At 47.5% G+C, this 22,352-nt stretch overlaps 3 protein-coding genes across 13 annotated transcripts; 2 read left to right on the top strand and 1 right to left on the bottom strand.

Annotated features, from left to right (window-relative positions):
* The first annotated feature begins 1,910 nt into the window (after positions 1–1,910).
* On the top strand, positions 1,911–3,520 carry LOC120664121. The gene has a single exon (XM_039943146.1). The coding sequence runs from the start codon at positions 2,061–2,063 to the stop codon at positions 3,273–3,275; it is 1,215 nt and encodes a 404-aa protein (XP_039799080.1). The 5' UTR covers positions 1,911–2,060; the 3' UTR covers positions 3,276–3,520.
* Positions 3,487–6,630, top strand: LOC120667510 (cis-zeatin O-glucosyltransferase 1-like). Its single transcript, XM_039947574.1, has 4 exons — positions 3,487–3,559; positions 3,994–4,638; positions 4,738–4,862; positions 6,562–6,630. The coding sequence occupies exons 1-4, from the start codon at positions 3,487–3,489 to the stop codon at positions 6,628–6,630; spliced, it is 912 nt and encodes a 303-aa protein (XP_039803508.1).
* Positions 6,631–9,162: 2,532 nt separating this feature from the next.
* LOC120664119 (E3 SUMO-protein ligase SIZ1-like) lies at positions 9,163–20,866 on the bottom strand. Of its 11 annotated transcripts, none has more exons than XM_039943144.1 (18): positions 20,537–20,866; positions 19,170–19,250; positions 18,843–18,885; positions 18,485–18,563; positions 18,206–18,371; positions 17,956–18,089; positions 17,060–17,128; positions 16,368–16,455; positions 15,986–16,061; positions 15,749–15,822; positions 13,642–13,749; positions 13,116–13,277; positions 12,609–12,713; positions 12,137–12,217; positions 10,854–12,054; positions 10,710–10,764; positions 9,878–10,217; positions 9,163–9,572 (listed from the first exon to the last, which is right to left on the bottom strand). In XM_039943144.1, the coding sequence occupies exons 1-17, from the start codon at positions 20,561–20,563 to the stop codon at positions 10,190–10,192; spliced, it is 2,577 nt and encodes an 858-aa protein (XP_039799078.1). In that variant the 5' UTR covers positions 20,564–20,866; the 3' UTR covers positions 9,163–9,572; positions 9,878–10,189. The 11 variants fall into 11 exon arrangements, with proteins under 11 accessions (XP_039799078.1, XP_039799068.1, XP_039799070.1 ...); XM_039943145.1 differs by having other exon boundaries at positions 9,311–9,572; positions 18,206–18,368; positions 20,537–20,852; XM_039943134.1 differs by lacking the exon at positions 10,710–10,764 and having other exon boundaries at positions 9,878–10,223; positions 10,851–12,054; positions 20,537–20,865.
* Between the last annotated feature and the right edge of the window lie 1,486 nt (positions 20,867–22,352).

The raw sequence follows: 22,352 nt of genomic DNA, 5'->3' as shown, positions 1-22,352 counted from the left end.
AACTAAACAATCAGAGCGGGAGCAGCAGCAGCTGCTGCATCCACTGACCACGCACACGCCGCGGCTTGTTTTTGCATAACAAAAAGATTACCTTTGTTTAGTTGCAAAGTTCAAAATTCTAAAAAAAAATTCCGACACCTGAAGAATTAAATCTAGACAAAATAAATTACATAACTCGTCTGTAAATCGCGAGACAAATCTAATGAATATAATTAGGCCGTAACTAAACACCAAATTGATACAGTAATGCTACAGTAACAGCCTCTAATGATAGATTAGTTAGGCTCATTAAATTTATCTCGGGATTTACAGACGAGTTATGTAATTTATTTTATAATTAGTCTATATTTAATACTTCAAATATAGAACAACATCTTTTAAAAAATTTTACACAGTGCAATTAAACAAAACAAAGGCAGCAGCCACCAAGCCAAACTACGATAAGGCCAGGCCAAGGAAAAGATGGAGAGAGAGAAAAAGGTGAAAGCTGCCATGGCTGATGCACCCACTCGTGCAACGCCGCTTTATTTGCTGCTGTTTGGTTTCCTTGCACGTCTGCACGCCACGGTCTCTAGTCGAGGAGGAGGACAATAAGAGAGGACGTGCCATCCTCGATCTTTGCTGCGCTACGGGAACCCCACGGAGCCGGAGGTATATGTATGCATGCATGTGCTCCTCCTAGCTTTCTAGCTAAGCATACAATGATACAACACCGACATTACAGTTCCTTTCTTAGTTGACCAGTCGCACACTTGCTATACTGACTGACCAATGTTTAGTCAAGAAGAGATACTTTTCTCTCTTAATCTCTGCTCCATACATTAGAGCAGTAATGTCGTACTTACCATTAAACTAGCAACAATGAAACACTAATAACAAGCTCTCCATCATCGAACCTTTCTCCAGCGCGACCAGCAAGCTTCGGTTTTTGTTTTCTTATTTTGAAAAGTAGGTTTTTGTTTTCTCGTGGTGCTATTTTTTATGACAAATTGTCTGCCATCAGAATTCTTCTATATTTTTTTTGGTACAGTTGTGCATCATTGGGTGCTCGGGATGATAGATAGGTCAGTACTAGTATGCAATAGGCAACAGGTGTTGACCGAGGAGCAACCAAACCAATCAACCATGCTTCGTCTCCCAAAACCGATCGGTCCTGAAGTTGGGTTGTGCGTTGATCCCTGGCATTTCCACTCAACTGCTGAGAGTGTGTTTAGTTGGTGAAATTTTTTGGATTTTTGGTGCTGTAGCACATTTCGTTGTTATTTGATAAATAATATCCAATCATGACCTAATTAGACTTAAAAAATTCATCTCGTGCTAATTAATTAGACTATGTAATTAATTATATTTTTAGCTGTATTTAATATTTCATGCATATATACATGTACTATGCAAACTCTTTTGGAAACTAAACAGGGCCTGAGCGGCTTGTGTACCCAAAGCAAAACAAAAGGAAAGGAAAGCCGAGCAGCAGCAGCAGCATGAGTGCACGACATGCGAGGCCAGAGAGAGGTGAGTGAATGAGCGAAGGGACGTATGGATGTGAACTGAAACGAGCTTTTGCTGTCGAGGCAGGCAGGGGTGGAAATCAAGAGAGCAGATGAAGAAGAAAGGATGGACAGGGCGGCAAGCAAAGCAAAGGAGAGAGGGGAGCATGGCGTGCAGACGTGCAAGGAGCCTCACTGCCTCAGATCACTCACGTCACATCCATTTCTCCTTGCTGCCAGTACAACTCATGTTCACTCCCCTCCCCCGCCCCCACCATAGCTCGCGGTGAACCCGGCCCATGGACTGCCCGCGGGCCCGCCCATGACAAGCCCACGAAACCGCCATACGTCCCAGGAGGCAGAGGTTGCCAAGCGAATCTTCCAACTAAGACGCACACGCACACCCACACCCACACCCACACCCACACTACCACCACGCTTGACGCTTCCAACGCAAGGAGCTCCTCCGCTCAGCTCTCATTAATCCGCCCGCACGCACTGCGCCGCCCAGTATAAGCTTCGCTGCGTCCCACCGCTTCCAAGTCAGCCAGCCGAGCGCGGGGGGTCAGGGCCATGAAGCCGCCGGCGGCGAGCCCGGGCCGCGCGGAGAAGCCGCAGCTGCCGGCGCCGGCGCCGCCGGGGCTGGCGCGGCTGCTGCTCAGCAAGAGCCGCCGGGGCGGCCGGTCCCGCCGCGCGCCGGCCACGTCGCCCATGTTCGTGTCCCGCGGCCGGAGCCGCGCGGCGGACGGGGAGCCGTCGTCGCCCAAGGTGACGTGCATTGGCCAGGTGCGGATGCGCAAGGGGAAGAAGGGCAACAAGGGGGCGGCGGAGGCCAAGGCGGAGAAGGGCACCAAGGGGTACTGCCGGTGCCTCAAGAAGGCGTTTTTGTGCGGCGGGCTGTTCGATTTCGACTCCAGGAAGCGGAGGCAGAAGGCGCCGCCGCCGGAGGTGGAGAGGGCACGCCGATCGCCCTGGGTGTTCAGCAGCAGGGACGTGGCCGTCGCCGCCGTGCCCAAGGTGGCGGATCCGAGGAGCGGGAGCCAGGGACAGGGGCACGAGGACGACGAGGAGGAGGAGGAGGTGGTGGTGGGAGTGGGCGTCTTCGGATCGATCGGGAGGGAGGAGGGGGAGAAGATGGGGATCGGTGGCGGCTGCAGCAGCGAGGAGGAGGAAGAGGACGGCGACGACGGGCGGGAGGCGCATCTGGTGTCGTCGGCGACCACCACGCCGCCGAAGAACGCGCTACTCCTGATGCGCTGTCGGTCCGCGCCGCAGAACCGCACGTCGCCGCTCACGTCCCGGTTCCCCGCCGCGGCGCCGGCGCCGGTGCCGTCGCTCTCGCCGACCAGGGACGCCCTCGTGGCGGTGGCGCTGGAGATCGCCGCGTCCCCGTCCCCTCGCAAGCCGGACAGGGCGTCTCCGTCCTCCCGCAAGCCGTCCGTGGAGAAGGCGTTCGCCGACGCGGACGGCGGCGAGAAGGGGCAATGGGGACCGGCGGCCGCGCAGGAGCAGGACCCGCAGCTGATCGGGGCACGAGAAGAGGATGACGAGGAAGACGACGAGGAGTTCGAGGAGGAGGACGAGATGCGGTGCTCGTCTGCGCGGCCGCTGGTGCTGCCGCGGTGCAAGTCGGAGCCGGCGACGACCGCGGCCGCGAAGATGGCGTCGGGGGCGGCCGCCGCGGACGCGACGACCGCCGGGTGCTTCTGGGCCCACGGCGGGAGCAGCGGGCGGAGGCGGCACGCGCCGTCGGCCGCCGGGGCGCCGGTGGCCTTGACCGGTCACTGAGGCCGGAGGTCGCGGGACCGGCGGGTGGAGTGGGCCCGCCCACCAGTATAATCGTTTTCCTTGTGTCTGTTGCTGTTAATTTGGTACTAGTAGTATACTAGTAGAGTATTGGTAAGCTTGTGTAATACTTTTGGCTAGTCAGTCTTCCCTGTTCATCTCCCTCCATGCAAAAGATGCTGCTCCTCTGTACAAATATTTTCACCTCATTGCCATGAAAATTTCATCTCTGTTCCTTCTGCGTATTAGTAGTTCAGTAATACAGTGTCATTTCAAGGAAGATTCAGGTCAGCTGAGTACGCTAGGAAATCCCAGCCTCCGGGCTGCAAATGAAGATGCGATGATGCGTTTCAGACTTTCAGCTGGGGAGATTGGGGCACGAAAGCTACGGTTCCACCATGAAGACTGAGAGGAGCACGGAGCTCAACTCGCTTTCCTTCGTGACAGCTACAGCTCGACAGTAGCCACACTCCACTGTCCGGTGCACTCCGGCCTGGTGATAGAATTGAAGAGGAGCCCCGCGCCCCCGTCTAGGCCTGCTAATGGGGACATACCCGCCCCTACCCGGAGCAGTACAATTAATTTTTTGCCAACCCGCCCCAACCCAAATATTTAACTAATCAACCCGCTCCAATCCGCCCCACCAATGGTGGGTTATGCAATTTCCTCACCAAACTGATCGATGTAACCACATATGCTGCTGTTCTCTCTGATCCCCAAGCGAAACCGCACCACGGCGATGGAATCCGACTTCGGCGTGGCCATGTGACGGTGCCGTTCCCGGCGCAGGGCCACCTGAACGAGTTCCTGCACCTCTCCCTGCTGCTCGCGTCTCGGGGGCTCCCCGTCCACTTCGCCGCGCCAGAGCCGCACCTCCGGGAGGCCCGCACGCCCCTCCACGGCTGGGGCGGCGGCGTCGCCGACTCCCTCCTCCTCTCCATGGTCCACTTCCGCGCGCTCGAGGTCCCCACGCACGAGTCCCCTGCCCCCGATCCCGCGTCCCCGTTCCCGGCGCACATGCTGCCCCTCTTTGAGGCCTTCTGCGCCGCCGTGCGGGCCCCGCTCGGCGCGCTCCTGGAGGAGCACTCCACGACCCACCACCGCGTCGTAGTCCTCCACGACCGCATGGCGGAGTTCGCGGCGGGGGAGGCCGCGCGGCTGCCCAACGGCGAGGCGCTCGGGGAGGCGCTCGGGGTGTGCTGCCTTGCCGCCTCGTACAACGTCGGGTGGGCAGACCCCGGGCACGCCCTTCTGCGGGACCACAGCCTCGTCTTCCACCCGCCCGACGCCTGCGCTACCAAGGAGTTCGTGGCTCTCGCCAAGCGGATGGGGCAAGAGTGCAGGCGCGCCCCCCGGCGCCGGCATGGTCGTCAACACCTGCCGCGCGCTCGAGGGCGACGGCGGCGGGCTGAAGTAGGCGGCGACCGAGACCTTGGGCATGATGATGGGGATGTGGGTGGTGTAGATGGCGCCGACGACGCCGGGGATCCCCGAGTCGGCCTGGAAGCGGGCCTTGAAGCCGCCGGCGGCGGCGGCGTCGTGCCAGCGGAGGAAGCGGCGGTGTCGCCTTCTTGGCTTCTTGCGGAGCAGGCGATCTGTTTCTACCCCCACCCCGCCCCAACCCGCGAATGCAGCCCACCCCGCCTCAATCCATTGGCCTCTAAACCCGTTACTACCTACACAAATGGATCCACATTCGAAAACCCGCCCCAAAATCTCCATCTGACCCCGCCCCACTAGCAGGCCTACCCCCGTCCCGTCCCGTCCAGTGCGGCACCGGTGGTAAAATGCGCTCCTGCTTTGCCTACGACGCCGACCGCACGTCTGGGCACGCCTCGATGGATTTTCAAGTCCGTAACAGGATCCTCCCTTTTTCAAGTGCTTCTACTTGACAGGATTGGATGGAAGTAGTAGTACTCTGGGTGTGAAAGGGAGAAGATAATCAAAGATCCGGGGCCAAACCGCCAAAGGGAGAAGAGGGAAGGATCGCCATCCGATTCAGAGCGAACGCAGATCCGACGGCTGCGAACAAGTTAACTCCTAAGAACTTCTAGGATAGAACTTAACTACAGGAGAGACGATGCAACCAATGACCAGTTCACCACTGGCAGAGCAACACATGAGAAAGAGAATCCGTTCCATCCACTTGCAGTAGTTGCAGGCACGATAACACTAGCACCGAACAAACAAGCATGGGATTCAAGATGTGATCCGGCTGGCCAAGAAGGCCCGCCCGGGTTAAAAAGTAAGAGGCCGGCAGGGTACGGCCAGCATCCACCGTGCACATGACCGAGCAGCCACGAGCTGGGTTGACCTGCGAACTGCGAGCACTATTATTATTGAGCTATCAGCACGAGCAACCGTGCCGCGCCGTGTCATCTCGAGATCTGCTCTTGTTTGACAATCCCTGGCGGGAGGGAGGAGGGGATCGAGCTCGGAGCTCAGAGAGGGAATCATCGGCGACAGCGAGAGAGACAAAGGCTCTTGCATCGCATCGCAGGAGGGTGAGAGTGGAGAGGAGGCGCTACGTGCGCCCGTACGCCTCGAAGCGGCTAAAGAATTTGGGCTTGTCTAGAGCCCGTTTAGTTACCAAAAATTTTCACCCAAAATTTTTTGCCTCACCTTTAAACACATATATGGAGCATTAAATGTAGTTAAAAAAATAAAACAAATTGCACAGTTTAGATGTACACGACGAGACGAATCTTTTGAGCCTAATTAGTGCATGATTAGCCATAAGTGCTACAGTACCCCCGCATGTGCTAATGATGCGGTCAAATACCTCAAAAGATTCGTCTCGCGGTTTCCAAGCGAGTTCTGAAATTAGTTTTTTAATTAGTGCCCGAAAATCTCTCCCGACATCTGGTCAAACATTTGATGTGACCTTTGTACCAAAAATTTTCATCAACTAAACACTCCCTTAGTTGTTTACATGTAAAATTTTTGCAAAGGAATCTTGCTAATTTAATGTATTAAATGAAGTTTATTTATAATTTTTTTTGCACAGATGGGTTGTAAATCGAGAGATGAATCTAATGATGCTAATTAATCTATAATTAATCTATAATTAGTGGATGATTACTGTAGCATCACTGTTGCAAATCATAGATTAAGTAGGCTCATTAGATTCGTCTCGCGATTTACAGTCCATCTATGCAAAAAAATTTGTAAATAGACTTCATTTAGTACTCCATGCATGTGTCAAAATATTTGATGTGGTGGTTTTTTTTTTGTGTTTATGAGATTTACCGTAAAAATCTAAACAGCGCCAAAGTATCCTTTTTCCCAGGTCGTCATCGTCATCCCGGCGTCCGTCTCGCTCGCCCGTCCATCACTCAGGTGCACCAGCAGCAGCTAGCTGCCATGGCCGGGCCTCCGCACCACCCGCACAAAAACATGGTGCCCCGTGTGGCGCCCTTTTGTATTTGTCCTGACTGAAACCACGCACGTGCTCTCAGATCCGGGGAATCTAAAAAACTTGGGAGTTTGTTTAGGGAGTTCTATTGTTGGGTCGTAGAGGTCTTTCCCATTTCCAGCGTCCTATTCTCCTTTTTTTTCCCCGAACGATCCTGCATCCCTATGTTGCCATAGGTACCGTGCGTAGATCTGATTGTGAAAAATTAAAATTCAAATTAATGTTGTTGATTTGATTGTAAAAAGTTAAATTAATGGTGTTACAGCTACCATCTTTCTGGTACTGGCCTCACAAATTTGATGCACAGCAGCTGCCGCTGCATGTCATGCGCATGCATCATGTCAGCAACTCGTCATTAGCAACTGTAGAAGTAGCTAGCGTCTTACTCGTGTGGAGCTGGAGCAGCTTGCGGGCGGGCGCTGCCGGCGTCTTGTCGTCCTTCGCCGCGGAGGATGATGATGATGGATCAGGATCGCCGGCGACGACTCCGGCTACTACGAAGAGCAAGATGGACACGGCCGCTGCCATAGCAGCAGCTCGCTTCTGAGTGTAAGCCATGGCCTTTCCTCAAAAGCTGTCGCCGATCTTGCGCGATATGGAGAAAAGTTACTACCCTAGCTCGTTCTAACCTAGCTCAACTGACCAAGGCAATGCAAGGAGTGAGAGAGTAGAGACTAGAGAGCTGCGGCTACGTTGTGTAGGATGAAGGAAAGGCCGGAAGGATGTATAAATAGAGCGGCGGCGGGGTTAAACCTGCTCCTCGAGTCCATGCACGCACGGAAGGAGTAGTACAGAGTCAGTTAAGCAGGAAGACCCCGATTGGCCTTGGGAACTGCTTGTATGTAGGTTTCGTTTGACCTGCACACCTCGTTAAGGTTTAGGTTTCGTTTGAACTCGTGGAGACGAAGATGCCTCCGAGTACGCAGCGAAGAAGAGCGTGCGTTCAGGCGACGCGTGTGCGTGTCTGTGCTCGCCAAGGATTGAAGTTGGCATGGGTGTAGAGCTTCCGTGCGCGGGGGTTTGCGTAGGATGTCGTTCAGCTCGGTGCGAACAGAGGAGCGAGGCGACTTCATCCTGGACATCTCCTCTGGTGACGACACAGACGCGGCATGAGCATGGCACATTGCCGGCCGGTGACTCGCCGCCGACGAACGCAGCCGGCCAGTCGTCCCCAGTGAGCATCATCAGAGATTCAGAGATCCTCCCGCCGGTCGGCACCGGCAGCAAGCTTCGCAGCCTGGCGAGGTTCTCGGGGGACCTTGGCCGCCGCGGAAAAGCCTCAGGGGATGGCGGCGGCTCCGGTGTCTTCTGTGCCGCCGCCGGTGAGGTGCTCAAGGTGCCCCGAGACGTCGCAGTTGTAAAAGTAGAGGTGACCCCCACGGCCTCGTGCTCGGAGAGCGGGACTCACTGCGGGTGGCGAGCAAAGAAGGCAACGAAACCTTAGGGGCTTTGTATGGTTTGGGCTAATTAATCTCTTCTACTTTTCTCTTGTAAAATGCAAATCGTCTCCTATTTTTCCGCCAATGGACTAATAGTCGTGCGGCAGATAGAAAGCACTACTAATACTAATCAGGTCAATTCTACTAGCTTGTCTTCGGTGTGAGAGTCGGTGGTCGCTCTGCTTTACGCGTGCAGCCCTCGCGTATGCCGATGGGGCAATTTGTAAAAACGTAAGGTGCAAAATGAAAATAATCGGATGGATCCATAATCGCAGCATTTTTCACTCCAATCATATTATGGAAGAATTATGAATTATGTTACCCAAACGCTACTCTAGCGGTAGTTCCTTGTCGAGATGATTGCAGCCAATTGGTGCCAAAATTGTTGGGGGAGATGGTGAAGGGTTGGCCGTGGAAAGTCTTGTAGACAGCTATGGCTAAACAAACAGTGGAAACTAAGGATGATTGCTAACAAGCACCGGACAGAGCAAAGAATTCTGCCATACTGCGTAAGCATGTGTAGTGATATGTTTCTCTGTTTGACGCTTTCCATTTTGCATCATCTAAAACCATTCTGTCGCAAATACATGAAACTGAACGCCATGCTGCCTCGTAGGATGGCTCAGGCTGGAGGGACGGGAAAGGCAAGTTCATTCCATCCGGTGAGGCCTGCCTTGTCCATCGACCGATCAACTCAACTGATATCAAAGAGATGCACGCATGTTCGTCATACTGCTAAAGCAATATAATCCATGTCTCTATCATGTTCTGAAACAAAGCTTACGATCTACAATGGCACAGGAATGAGAATCATGATCCCACAAATACAAACTACAAATAAGCGCAGTAACCAATAGCAGATGACCCAGACTGCTTGTGCTGTGGGAAACCAACGAGTAAACTGCGCAACTGGAATGCCCACCAAGTAAACTGAGTATCACTAATGAAATGATTGCCATAATGACAAATGAGCACCAATAAACACATTTTGTTTACCTGTGCCAGATGTAAAGCCAAATCTTACCACGCGGGGGGATAGGTAAATAAAGCATCAATTGGCTGGTGTCTCGCTGCGAGCTGATTCCTCACCAAACCATGGCTTTTGGTTTGTCCTTCGACGGCAGCTCAAGCTGGACAAAACCCACCACTTCAATACAAAACATATGGTCAGCTGCTCCAAGTCAAAAAGTGAAGGGCTCTGATTATTGACCGCCACTTCAAGGAATAATTTATTTTCCATCAAACATCAGGGTAGTAAACAATCTAAATTAGCACCCAAACCCTAAATACAATGATGGTACACACAAACATTCACATGTATTTGTCTTTCGCCAAGTGATGGCCCCCCTATTCCTTATACCCAGTAAATGTCAGGAAAAATGTACAACCCTGCTCCACTAGCCACATTAAGCCTTCACTCCCAGTTAGAAAATATTCTGTACCAACCTGACATGAAGAAAATACACCAGTTATCACATGGTTTCATCACTTGAACTCTAAAAAGGAAAAGAAACCACAGGCATCTTCATTCATTTGGTTCAGTTCATCCTAAAAATCAATCAGAACTCTTGAATCGACATATTTCACATAAGAAGTTAACCCTACTGCTTAAATAACTTTTTTTTAGTCCCAAACAGGTTGTCTACTGATGAAAACCAACTCAAGGTCAACAACAAGGATATAAAAAGTACTATAACCATTAGATTGATAGCCTAGGTCATGATGATTCATTGGTGGTCGTCTATCCTTACCATCAGATGAACTCTAGGCAGATCCCACTTGGATCATACAAAACACTGGATCACACCAGATTGAAGCAACAAAGCATTCGCACTGGTGTCTCCTTGTATCAACCAACCTGATAGCCCCTTCAAAGTAAAAATCAAGATTCTGCCAGCTTTGCCAAATTAATAGCAAACTTGGAGATTCCAATCTGACGCCCGAGCTACTCCGAATCAGTATCTAATGATAAACACAGGCGAGGCCTAACAGACCGTGGTTGCCGAGGATGAGAAAATATATTTTCAATCCTTCTCGGATTTAGATTCACTCCATTGCATCTGTCATTGTTCGTGCTTGGGAGAGCAGAGGCTGCAATCAAGAACAAAACATGTTTCAACAATAACATCAACCATAAAACGTATTACATGAATAGTTTGTTGATGGCTGTCATGTACACGGGTAACGGTGAGAACACAAACAGCTGTAAGCTAGAAGGTCAAAAACTCAAAATATCAGGTTCAATTTATACCGCAAATTCAGCTTAAGCCCATCAAAGCTAGATTGTTCTTTCTATTCTAGTCATTATTGAATCATTAAACCTGTTTTAAATGCAAGCATAGAAAACTCTGAAGCATAGCCCACATGCTAATGAATTATAAGTTGGTAACAAATAGAAAATCTTCAGAAATTCAATATAACTTAGTTTCAGTTCAAGGTCATGCTGAGTACAGGGGGCAGGGCCGCTCAGCACAAGTTGCCAAAACTCTTGCCTAGTTATTAGTGACCAGGGAATTAAATAATTCCGGGGCTTTTTAAAAAAAAATATCAGACTTTGCACATCTTCTAGGAAAAAAATACGACCTAAGATGTCTGCCTTCAAAAGTTGACCATGATGATCCTGAAAATGGTTGTCGGGCTACCAAAAAGAAGTGTAGTAAACCGTTATCTTTAGGAACAAAACGATCACAAAAGGAAACAACTGAAGTTCATAAAAGTGAGACAGACCAGCATCAATTAAATGTTCGACCCCTGACTCTTTTGATGGCAGTTTTGGCTGTGATTGTAGACCATCAACACTTGCTGACTCTTCATTACCGCCTCCACCTGCCGCTAGTGTAAGAGAGATCCTCCAATCATCAGGGTGGACACCATTTGGAGCATTAGCACGCTCGTTCAATTCTTCCTGAAGGGGAACAGTGGACGGTTGACTTGGAAATAAAATTTGCAAAGATGGATCATCACCAGCTAAAGCCAATGGGTTATCAACCAAGCTTCCATGCAATTCATTACTGTTCCGGCAAATTGAAATATCGTGGGCTGCTGAGGGTTCCTCTATACCAACATTACAATCAAGAGAATAGTCATCTGGTGCAAGATTAAAGGAATTATGTGAAGCAACAAAAGGATTGGCAACATCAGTATCAGTCCCAAAAAACTGGAATCCTTGCTCTGGTTGTGGATAAGAATGCATTTGCCAGTTATTTATCTCAAAATCACCAGCATTGCTGCTTAATAAACCAAGGCCACTTGTGCCAACACCAGCATCCTCCTGGTATCTTTCAGGATAACCAGATCCAGCACCACTAGTGGCAAAAGGAAAATTGTTGCCATCTGTAGCAGTATTGTCAAAGACAGCTGGTGGTTGAACAATCGTATCGTTTTCTTCATCAGAATCACTAAGAACAATGACGTCTGCAGCATTATGTTGCTGCTGCTGCTGCCTATCCTCGGTATTGTACGTCTGACCAAAGTTAAGGGCAAAACTGTCAAATTCTTGGTTCAATGATATATCAAATTGAGTACCACCCCCTTCTTGGTTCACACTTGCATCTTCTCCATCTCTGTAACTCCCGGTGGGGCTACTGATCATAGGCACAGTGTTTGGTGCTTGAAACCCATTGTTGTTCTGGATGTGATTTCCAACCATAGAAGCTTTCTTGTCATCTGCCTTACTGCTAACTTGCCATACGCCATTAGGATTTCTCTTGATTCCAAGTTTCAAACTTCTATGTCCATCAGAAGTACCCTCTATCTTGACTTCATCCAGATTTCCCACACCAGGGTTTGTATCTTCCTTCAAGTCACAAAGTGTGCCATCAGGCATATGCCACTGAGATAGCTCTCTGGTGGCAGCATCACCCTTCACACGCCATGATCCATCAGGTTTAACATCAAGCTCATTCACATCTTCACTGCAATTGCGCAACTACATCCAAAACGAAAAAATGAATCAACAGACATAACAAATTCTAGCAAAAGCCATAAGAAAATGTGTGGCAAAGACCTACCAAAGAAGTAATCCGATTGAAATAAGGATCAATCACCAAATTCTCAAGAGAGTAATTCTTTAAACATATTGGACATTGCCACTGCACAAAAGTAAAAACAGATCAATCAAAGAGGTAGCATGCAAAATACGATACCATGTGAAACGAAAAACATGATATCTATAATAATCAAAGCTGACAGAATATAAAAAGGAAATTATACAGTACGGCCTCATCCATAGTATCACACTGACATAAGAGCAAACAAACCCCACCCATTCCCATTTATGGATACTAGAACTGTTCATGAATATGGTAGTTTGGCTAGCCCTGCAAGCATCTCAAGCATGGCCTGAAAATGCCCATAAGATTATTAATAGAACTTTTTTTTTCTTAATCCACTGTATCTCCTACTAGGAGTCAAGGACACATGTTCAAACAGGCCTAATGCACATCTACATTTAGATGTGCTTCTGCAGGCACAAATTCTGACCTTGCGAGAGCGTTGATTCAATTCCACAAAGGTTTCAAGATCAAAACAACCCATGTGAACGCAAGGCTTGAACCTTCCAGCAATCCTCATTCTGGATCCACTATTCTGAAAAATAAAATATTTGAGAAAACAAGTTAGATAAAATTCAAATACTGAAAACCACACGAATAAAAAGCATCAGATAGGTTTAGCTCATCATGCCACCTATAGTTCACCAGAAAACATATGTTGGCAAGGAGAACACCTATTACAATGCTTATGTTTGCTTCTGAGTACATAATAGTTAGCAACTCTTTGCTAATACTACTCAGCTAGCAGAAGAGCACAAAAAAGCACTCAAAAGAACATAGCTGGTTGCTACTACCTATGAAGAAAAACGCAAAAAGGCATATCATAATGACATGTATGATCAAGCCAATAGAAAATATGAGCACGAGTGAAATGATAACAACTTTTAAAAATAAATTAATATCATCACAAAAAGAATACGTGCAGAAGAAAACTCACAGGACAACGAAGGTTGACAGTAACAGATTCAGTAACCACTTCCAAATCGCTGTCACTATCAGCATTATCTGTAGCACCTCCACCTCCAAGACAGCGCCGGACACGAGCAAGAGCATCCACAAAAGACTCCCCTTCACCTTCTTTTGGGATCATGTTTAATACCTGGAACATAAATAATAGCGTCAGGGAAGAGAAGAAATGAGGGGTAGGTATAATCTAGCCATAGCACTTCCGGATTTTCCTTATAATTATAATCCTATTTGTTCTGAGACATAACAGGAAAATATTGGAAAAGAAAAACTGCGCGGCCTTCACAAGAATTATTAATGAACTGTTGCTGACACTGTGATGCATTAACCTTCCACCCATTTGGTTAACTCGACCATAACACATCATTAACATAATTTACACTACTCAAAGTTTGAAACATAATAATAAAGATGAACAAGCTAAAAATTGGCAATACAAAGGCACTACTTATAAAACAGGAAATCAAATAATATGTAGCAAATCAAATGAACAAAACCTGAGCAACAGTCCTCCTCCTAACAATTCGGACTCCAAAGCAAAATGTTCGAGTATCAACTCTTGATAAGCTAATTTTATTGATTCCTTCTCTGCTGCACGTCGTTACCTGCAATGAGCAAACACAAGAATCACAAGTTGAATCCATCTATAGATAATTTGGGAATGGATTTCAAAGTAAAGCAATGTTGTGATCAAATTATCATATAAACTACGGAAGTATAACTTTGCCTCATCCACTAGAATGCGCACCCAACTGCTTCCTATCTCTGGATGTCAGATATAGATAGAAGAGTGCTAGCTTAAATCTTGCCTTATTGCATGTTTTATATCAGTATTACAAGTTTCTTGGTAAAACCTAAAAGTGGCCATTGCATCATGGACTTGCCTCACATCAACACACAGTGCTACATGCTATTAAGTCTATGGGTGAAAATAATATCTTATCATAATGCCATCAAAATGGTGTTAAATACTTGTGTGGAATGTGATGCTGTTGACTGCATATCTGATTCTGTATAGTACTCCCTCCGTTCCAAATTGTAGGTCGTTTTGACAAATCTAAATACATAACTTTTGTTATGTATCTAGACATAGTGTTTATCTAGATGTGTAGTAAAAATTATGCATCTAGATTTGCCAAAACGACCTATAATTTGGAACGGAGGGAGTAATAGGTTATTTTCTCTTGGTACTATTTTAAAGTTATTTCACTTTTTCTAACAGCATTCATTATGAGCCCAGTAAATTCAAGGCAAGACATTTTCTGCCAAAAAATACAGTATCTTTAGGCCGTAAATCTCATTGTCACACTAATATGCAGCAGATTACTCATGAATGACATGATATAACCAGCCTCATGTAGAAGTAAACCATGTCCTTCTCTAGTTAATGACAAACATTAGAAAAAAAGCAGGATTGGAGCTGGCAACTAGTGTATGAGGCAACAGGAAACAAAGAAGCAGTATTATATCATAACTTCTCCATTGTAATGTGATGGTTTGGCCAAAATGTGTGTATCTGACCTAAGTAATGATGAGCAAGACAACTCAGCTAGGGATGGCAACGGGTATATACCCGACGGGTAGTGGGCATCCATACCCGTACCCATCAGGACTAATTTTTACCCGACGGGTAACCCGCACCCGAAATCATACCCGAGTATTACATATAAATATTAGACATTCACATGAAAAATAAATCATTCCAAACTTCATTGCAACAAGCTAATGGGCCATATGGGTTAACATGAGTTAGAGAGGGTTCAACAATATATATACTAGGACGGTTTAATTGGATTTGAGCTAAATAAATGTCATATGGGCTACAATGAGTTAGGGACTTAGGCTCGTTTGTTTTTTCTGAGGGTATTTCTTACCCGCGGGTAGGCGGGTAATGGGTAGTATAAATTTGCACCCGTACCCGCCATACCCGATGGGTATAGGATTTTGCCCAATAATGTACCCATGGGTAGAAAAATCATTCCATACCCGCCTTCTTATCAGGTAAAACCCGTCGGGTACTCAGGTTTTGGGTAACCATTGCCATCACCAAACTCAGCCTACAAAGAGTTGCCCAACAAATTGATACAGCATGCTGCTTTTGTAAATGTGAGGAAGTCTAAATTCTACACAGGGTCCCAAGTATCTTATCAAGTAGTTTATATAGCATACGCAATTTGAATTTTCGGATTCCCATAATACTATTCCATGAGCAGATCTACATTAATCATGAATTTGCATTATTTTTTTAAAAAAAAGGCATGTTTCCAACCCCTATAACTCCAGGCTTCAGGAAAGCACAAGAAAACTAAAATCTACATCATGCCAAAACTAAGTGTGCCATACAGTTATAAAGAATGCTACAAGACACATGAGACCTTAAAACCAGAAGTGTAGCGCAAAGCATACTTGAAAGAGATGAGAAACAAGCTTATATTCTGTTCTAGCGAGGATCCATTTTAAAGGTGTGAGTGAACCAAACAGAACATAAAACAGACCCCGATGGTCAAAAGATGGTGGAAATGCTGGTTAGAAACATCCCCCAAGGAAACAAATGACCTACTGAGGCTAGATCCTAACAATGAAACAAAGCAAGAATTAACTCACCAGTGGCCCATCATCCCGACCATTTATCCCTAGTAACTGAGATCCAGGTCTGGTCACTACTCGTACAGGAATACCTGAACAGATGGAACTAAATATCACACTGAAGCTCCCTTAATTTCATAAAAATAAATGTAAATTAATCGTATGCGTCTCACGTATAGCTGCAACATATAGGCCGAGTTTTGGGTATGACTGCATTTCAATAAATCCAAGTTATACAAGAAAACTCATCATTACCATTCACTTGCAATTCTGCATATTGAGGCCATTGCATCCTGAATTGGACTTTGTCATTTATAAGAATGCACCAAACCTGTCCATAAGACCCACAACACAATCTCTAGTTAACACGATAGGATAACTGAACCAGTCAGTGTGTTCAAGTGTCTTTATTCTACGACACGATAAACCTTAATCCATGGAAATATGGAATCAAGATATTTTATTAGAAGCAAATGTTCTCAATGTGCAATGCTATATAGTACACAGTTTGCAACAACGTGAAATATAACTAATAGTTGGGGTACATGAGAAATCAAAGAAATTCCACGTTGCAGAAAGAACATAATTACAGTGTGCAATATTTTATCAGTATCAGTTTGCCGAGGAGAGAGAAAACCTGAAGCTCATATTCTGGTCTCTGAACTGTTTCTCTATCTGCTCGAGAAAGCTGGAAGGTCTTCTCCACACTTTGAGATACACTTGTTCTAGAGACACAAAAGGTTTAATAAGAACACATTTATGCATAAGTAACCCAACAACATCAGTCCAGAAAACAAATTAAATAGCTGAACAAAAGTCTAATCAAATGGCACGCTATTATTTTCAGTGTCACATTTTATAATGAATCTTAACAATTAAGAATCAAAGACGATAAATATTGTACTTTCAAAGATGTGGAAGATCCAGACCATTTTAACACATTTATATCAATGAACGGTTTTATCCTTGCATTAACAATTAACAATACTGGGAGGATCATCAAATCTTAATGACTAACCAAAGATCCAGAAATGAAGTAACCCCCAATAGGACTGTGTTGGAGATATTAACATTTGTTAATTGAAAAACAAGCATATATTTATGCAATGCAGGGCAGCAACAGCATAATATATATCCATATGGTTAAAAAATAACTCCTGAAAATAATACAGCTTTAACTTCAACCCTCAAAGCTAAAATTTATGACTATGATGAACATAAAGTACTTGTCTAGACAACCTCCGAAAGAAAAGATACATTGCAAATTCGTTAAGACAGTGATTGCAAGATATAATATGACAACAACATCAAGTTATAGTATAAACCCACCCATCATTTCCAACACCAGATGACATGAATTTCACAGCGGGTAAAGGATTTCCTGTAGTCACCCAAAACCTGCAAATTCAAAGTGTGAAAAAAAAACGAGAACAAGAATTGCAATTCCCAGTGGTAAACAATGAGAAATTTTAAGTAAAGCTGCTCAAGTGCACTGCCAACTTAAGAGCGCATAAATAGATTTAAGTTTCACCTGACTTTTGACCATATACATTTGACGAACTGACCAAAAGGCATATTGGCTTCAAATGTACAAAGAATTAGAAAAGCCTAGAAGTTTAGTGTTCAATGAACAAACTATTTCATTTACATATCACATTTGTTGCTAAAGGAAATGGATCATTAACGTGTTCAACCAAATCAGAGAACAAGTCGCTTACTAGGCACACTATAAACTCAAACAAAGACAAACAACAGTTTTAATTAACCTAAGGAATGATTATTTTTCACATATCACATAATATATAATATACAAATAAAACAATAAATGCATCTAAAAATGTCTGCATCTCCAGTTAAATAAAATGACAAATTCGAAACCATTCATCTGGATACCAATATAAACCATACAAAACTAAGAACAGTCCATCAGGCAACCAAGCAAGCACTAGCCTCGTGGTAGTAGCATAGGTTGTTAAACAAGAGGCTATGGGATCGGTTACTATATCACAAGTGAAGAAACTATTAGGACAAAAGGGGGTTCTAAGAAAACCCAGGGTGGGTGAAAAGGACCATATTCTAAAATCACAGTAAACCATACAAGAAAGACAACCATAGCGAACTTGATTTACTATATTTTAGCTACAGCTGGGCACCCCAACAGCTGCTATTGTGAAAAATAATAAAAGGGAAACAAAGTAAACTAAAGAAGTCATAGCAGGACATACGGGTCTGCCCGGCTCAGTCGGCACAATTCACAATAAAAATGAGGCGGAACTTCAGGGTTAAAACCCTCAGTGGGCTTATCTGGAATGAGTACGCAGGTCATGTGCTGCCACACTTGGCATTTGGCATCTTCACACTGCAGAAAAAAAGATGCAACAAGACACCAAAAGAAACTGGTTGTAGTTAAAGAAATAGTTTTACGTAAAACATGCCTTTCAAATTGAAGAAAAAATATGGGAACGGATATGATACCTTGATCATATTGTCATTTAGCATGGTGCTACTACAAAGGCAGCGGACCTTAGTCTCCACATGATAATAGTCAGTGGCTTCCTCTTTGGGCCTGAACTGACTGAAATCTGATCCACTGTGGCTCCTAGAGGCTAGGTCAGGAGCACATTGAACTTGCATTTTCCTGCTAATGAAAGCATCAAGGCATCAAAAGAAACTAAGTCAACAACTTCATCTGACATAATCAGCCATCTATTATGTAGTTTCTCCTGACAATTTGGCAAACATGTAGAATCTTACCTGTATGTATCATCAACAACTTTTGCCACCGCCTCCCTTGTAAGAACATTTTTTCTCCCCCATCCATGATGGCGTTGACCTGCACCAAGCAAATAGAGCCTAAGAACAGGATTTCATTGAAAAAACAAACTTTGTCAGATGACGAAAATGCGAACTGGCAGATGTTCTAATAAAGAAGAGATCTTTTTTCTTGATCAACAACAAATATAGAAATGATCTGTACTCTATGGCACAGATGTGGATAACAAACCTAATGATTTGAGCACAACTGAAAAGCATGGCTATCCCATATTGAACATTGAAAAATGCAGTAGTTAAGAACAAGATATAGAGGCATATGCAGAAAAGACAGGCATACCTTGCTCATCTGATAACAGCGCCAATACCCTGTCGACTAGGTCCTGTAATCAACAATTGAGAAAACGATTAGATACCATAAAAAACAAAGTTGAGGCAAGTACGGTAAATATGAGGTTCTGAAATAGCAATACTGAATTCAAGTTCTTTCTGCAAACCCATCGTTACCACCAAAGCGAGTTGTAAACAGCATACGAGCCCAACAAGAATTTATTACAGGATGCCGAGTCTGCCCCAAGGGCTCGTACAGCATGCCTCATTCATGCCCGGGGAAATGAAACAAGGTGCTGCAAAAAACTGGAAATAAAAAAGGAAAGCATTTGCTGACCTGCTTCTTTCCCTGCTTCGGCAACCCCAGCTCATTTAAGATATCTTTGAGCTCCTTTATTCTAAAGTACGCAAGTTTATCCTGCAGCAGACAAGGAAAGGATCAGCATCAAAGCTTCAAGAGTAATCCATAAGTATGATGTGTGCATGAAGTACACTACCTTACTCCTCATGTTTGATCCGTGGGCCAAAAACTACAAGCGAACTATCAACTCTAGAACCACATACGAATTAAAGAGAACAGTGATTTTGGTGCGTAAGAAAGCTAGGAGCAGCTGAAGGAAGTATCGCATCCAAGGTTTTTAAAGCGGTAAGGCGAGGCGAGGCGATGCGCCACCGCTCGGACGCCTAGGCGATAAGGCGTGAGGCGAGGCGACACCTTATTTGCCTGTAAAATACAGGCATTTACCTCTAAAACACATACATTTAACTGTAAAAGAAAAGAAAAAATAGAGGATCATTGGGCCTAGAGGTGCAAAACAGGCCCAAAGTCAGCCCAACCCAGTGAACCCACTCCCTCGTCCACCCTATCTGCAACCCTACCGGCCGCCAGTGCCTCTCTCGCTCCCATCCCGCATCCCGCCACCTCTGCCTCTCCCTCAGATCCCGCCGCCTCTGCCACTCCTCCTCCGACCGCATCGCCGCCGCCGCTGCCTGCCTGCCTCCTCCTCCTCCTCAGCCGCTGCCCTCCTCGGCCTCTGCCTCCTCCGTCGCCGCCCACCCCTGCCTCCTCCGCTGCCCGCCTCTGCTTCCTCAGCCGCCAGCCCCTGCCTCCGCCCGATGCAAGACCGGAGGAGGAGGGGAAGGAGGGGGAGGAAGACAGGAGGCGTCGGCGCAGCTCCCTCCCCGGGTGGCGCGGCACCGGAACGCCGGCCAAGGCGAGGAATGGTAAGGCGACGCCGACGCCCAGCTTTTTTTCCGCTCGGACGCTTAGGCGAGGCGTCGCCTAAGGCGACGCCTTAAAAACCTTGATCGCATCATGCAACGGAGGGATCCAATCTAGCCTACCAATTAGAATTCATGAGCAATCAACACGTGGACTAAATCGGTACAGGAACAACCCTAAGAGCACATACAGCTCCAAGAGTAAGGACTGAACTACTGCGGGCGGTGGATGACTAACAAGACAAGCCGCAGGCTAAGCAATTCCACATTTTTTTGGGGAAACCACGAGGTGAGACTGGTACCGAAAGCGCTGGAACTTGGCACGGAGCTCCCCCAATCCATCCGCCCCCCCCCCCCCCCTCAGCACAGAATTAACCATGGAGGCGGCGTGGGCGGTGGTGGGGGCGGAAAATCCGGTAAACCCAAGTGGAATTCACGAGGAATCGGCGGAGATCGGGGGCGAATTGGCGCGCGGGCGCCTACCTTGCAGGTCGAAGCGAGGTCCGCCATGACCGCCACCCGCCTGCTCCCGCGCGAGGAAACCTGCGGAGGGGCAAGGGCATGGGGAGGGGCCGATCGATGGGGGCCCGGGCTGCCGGCAGCGGCGCCGGCGAAGAGATCCGGCGATCGGGAAGCCGAATTGGGGGCGGGCGGGACGGCGGCCGCGAGTGGCTGCGGCGGCGGCGGCGGCGACGCCTCCGTTTGTATCGACGATGGCTGGGGGTTGGGTTTTTTTTTTTCAGTTTCCTCTCTGCTATCTATCTCTCTCGTCTCGTCTTCTCGCGTCGCGCGTGCTTGTGGGACGGGTTCGTCGTCGGGGCAGGCGGAGTTTCTCCTATTCAGCCGCCGCGGCGGACGTATCGGCCGCTATCAAATCCGGTTTTTTCAGGGCCGTACGAGTCCGCGACCGACCCAGCCGCAGCCCGCGTGGGGGGTTGGTTGTCGCCAGGGCTATATATATCGCCCGCGCGACAAACCTCGAAGCTATCGTCTAAAGGCTCTTCTTCTTCCTCATGCTCCGGTGGGTGGCGGCGGCGGCGAGCCAGGAGAGGGGGAGCGGCGGCGGCGAGCTAAAGGAGAGGAAGGGGGTGGCCGGCAAAGGGTGGTTGGTGGGGGGAGCGGCCGCCGGCGAGGTCGCCGGCGGCCGGGGTGGTGGAGGGCAGCGGCGGAACTTAATTTTCCGGGTTGTTGGGCTTCCATGGCCGCCGACCTTAGAGGAGAGGGCCGGGGGCGGGGGCGGCCCAGCGGTGGTGGCGGGTTGGGCGGCGGAGGGCGAGGCGGCACGGGAGCGCCACTGGCCGGGCGGGGTAGGATCCCCGATGGGCGGTGGCCAGCGGCGGGGGAGAAGAGAAGCGGCGCGGCGGTGGCTGGGCGGCGCGGCGGCGAGAAAGGTTAGGGGCGGCGGCGGCGCGGAGGCGGTGGAGGGCGTTGGTGAGCCTTCTTCAGGTGATGGGTCCGGCAAATGTCGCCTGAAGCGACAACTAATCGGACCCGTTGGTCGTCGTGCCGTGCCCGCGCTTTACGCCTTCAGAGCATCTCCAGCTGACTGAGTAAAATTTGAGCCCGTATTTTGCGTTTGCAGGCCGGCCCGAGCAATTTAGGGGCCCGGCTTCCACTCCGCGCTCCAGCCGGCCCGAGCAAATGCGGCCCGTAAAATCAATCTGACTAGTGGGACCCACCTGTCAGCGAAAGAGGCCAAATCTTGCCGTCGCTGGCACTCGAGCTCGCGCGGCGACCTCGCCCTCGCCGTCGACCTCCCTCTCTCCCTCCCGCACTCGCAGGAATGGGACACAATTAGAAGCTAAAGCTGGAATATGGCTCTTGCCTTTTTCCAGATGACAACTCAAAGTACATCTGAAATTCAACTCTAAATTCTGAAAAATGATGGTAGATAACAAAATAAAACCATCTGAACTGCAGGATAATGTTTCAGATAGTTCCTTTTTCATCCAGCTTCCCAGAAACTTCCCAGAAATGGGTACATCCATCATTCCTACATAAAGAGCACTAAAGTGTAAACCAAAACAAACCAAAAGATTCTTTGAACAACAATAGTCTTCACTCTACAGATAACAAGACACTTCCCAGAAACTTCGTCCATATTTCAATTACACATGACACTTCCCAAAAGTACAATTATGACAGTTTCAGAGATCAACATAATTATGACAGTAACTGAAAAAAATGGTCTTCACATGAGAGACTCGGCTTCATCAGCGTCCCCTCCGCTACCGTGCTCACTTGTGGAACCTCCCCCCAATGCTTTGACTAATGCTTCTTTGGCTATTGCTATTTGTTG

The sequence above is a fragment of the Panicum virgatum genome, chromosome 3N (assembly GCF_016808335.1).
Source record: "Panicum virgatum strain AP13 chromosome 3N, P.virgatum_v5, whole genome shotgun sequence".
NCBI classification, from domain to species: Eukaryota; Viridiplantae; Streptophyta; class Magnoliopsida; order Poales; family Poaceae; genus Panicum; species Panicum virgatum.
The sequence above is the reverse complement of the archived record's forward strand: the minus strand, read 5'-3'. Positions and strand labels throughout refer to the sequence as shown.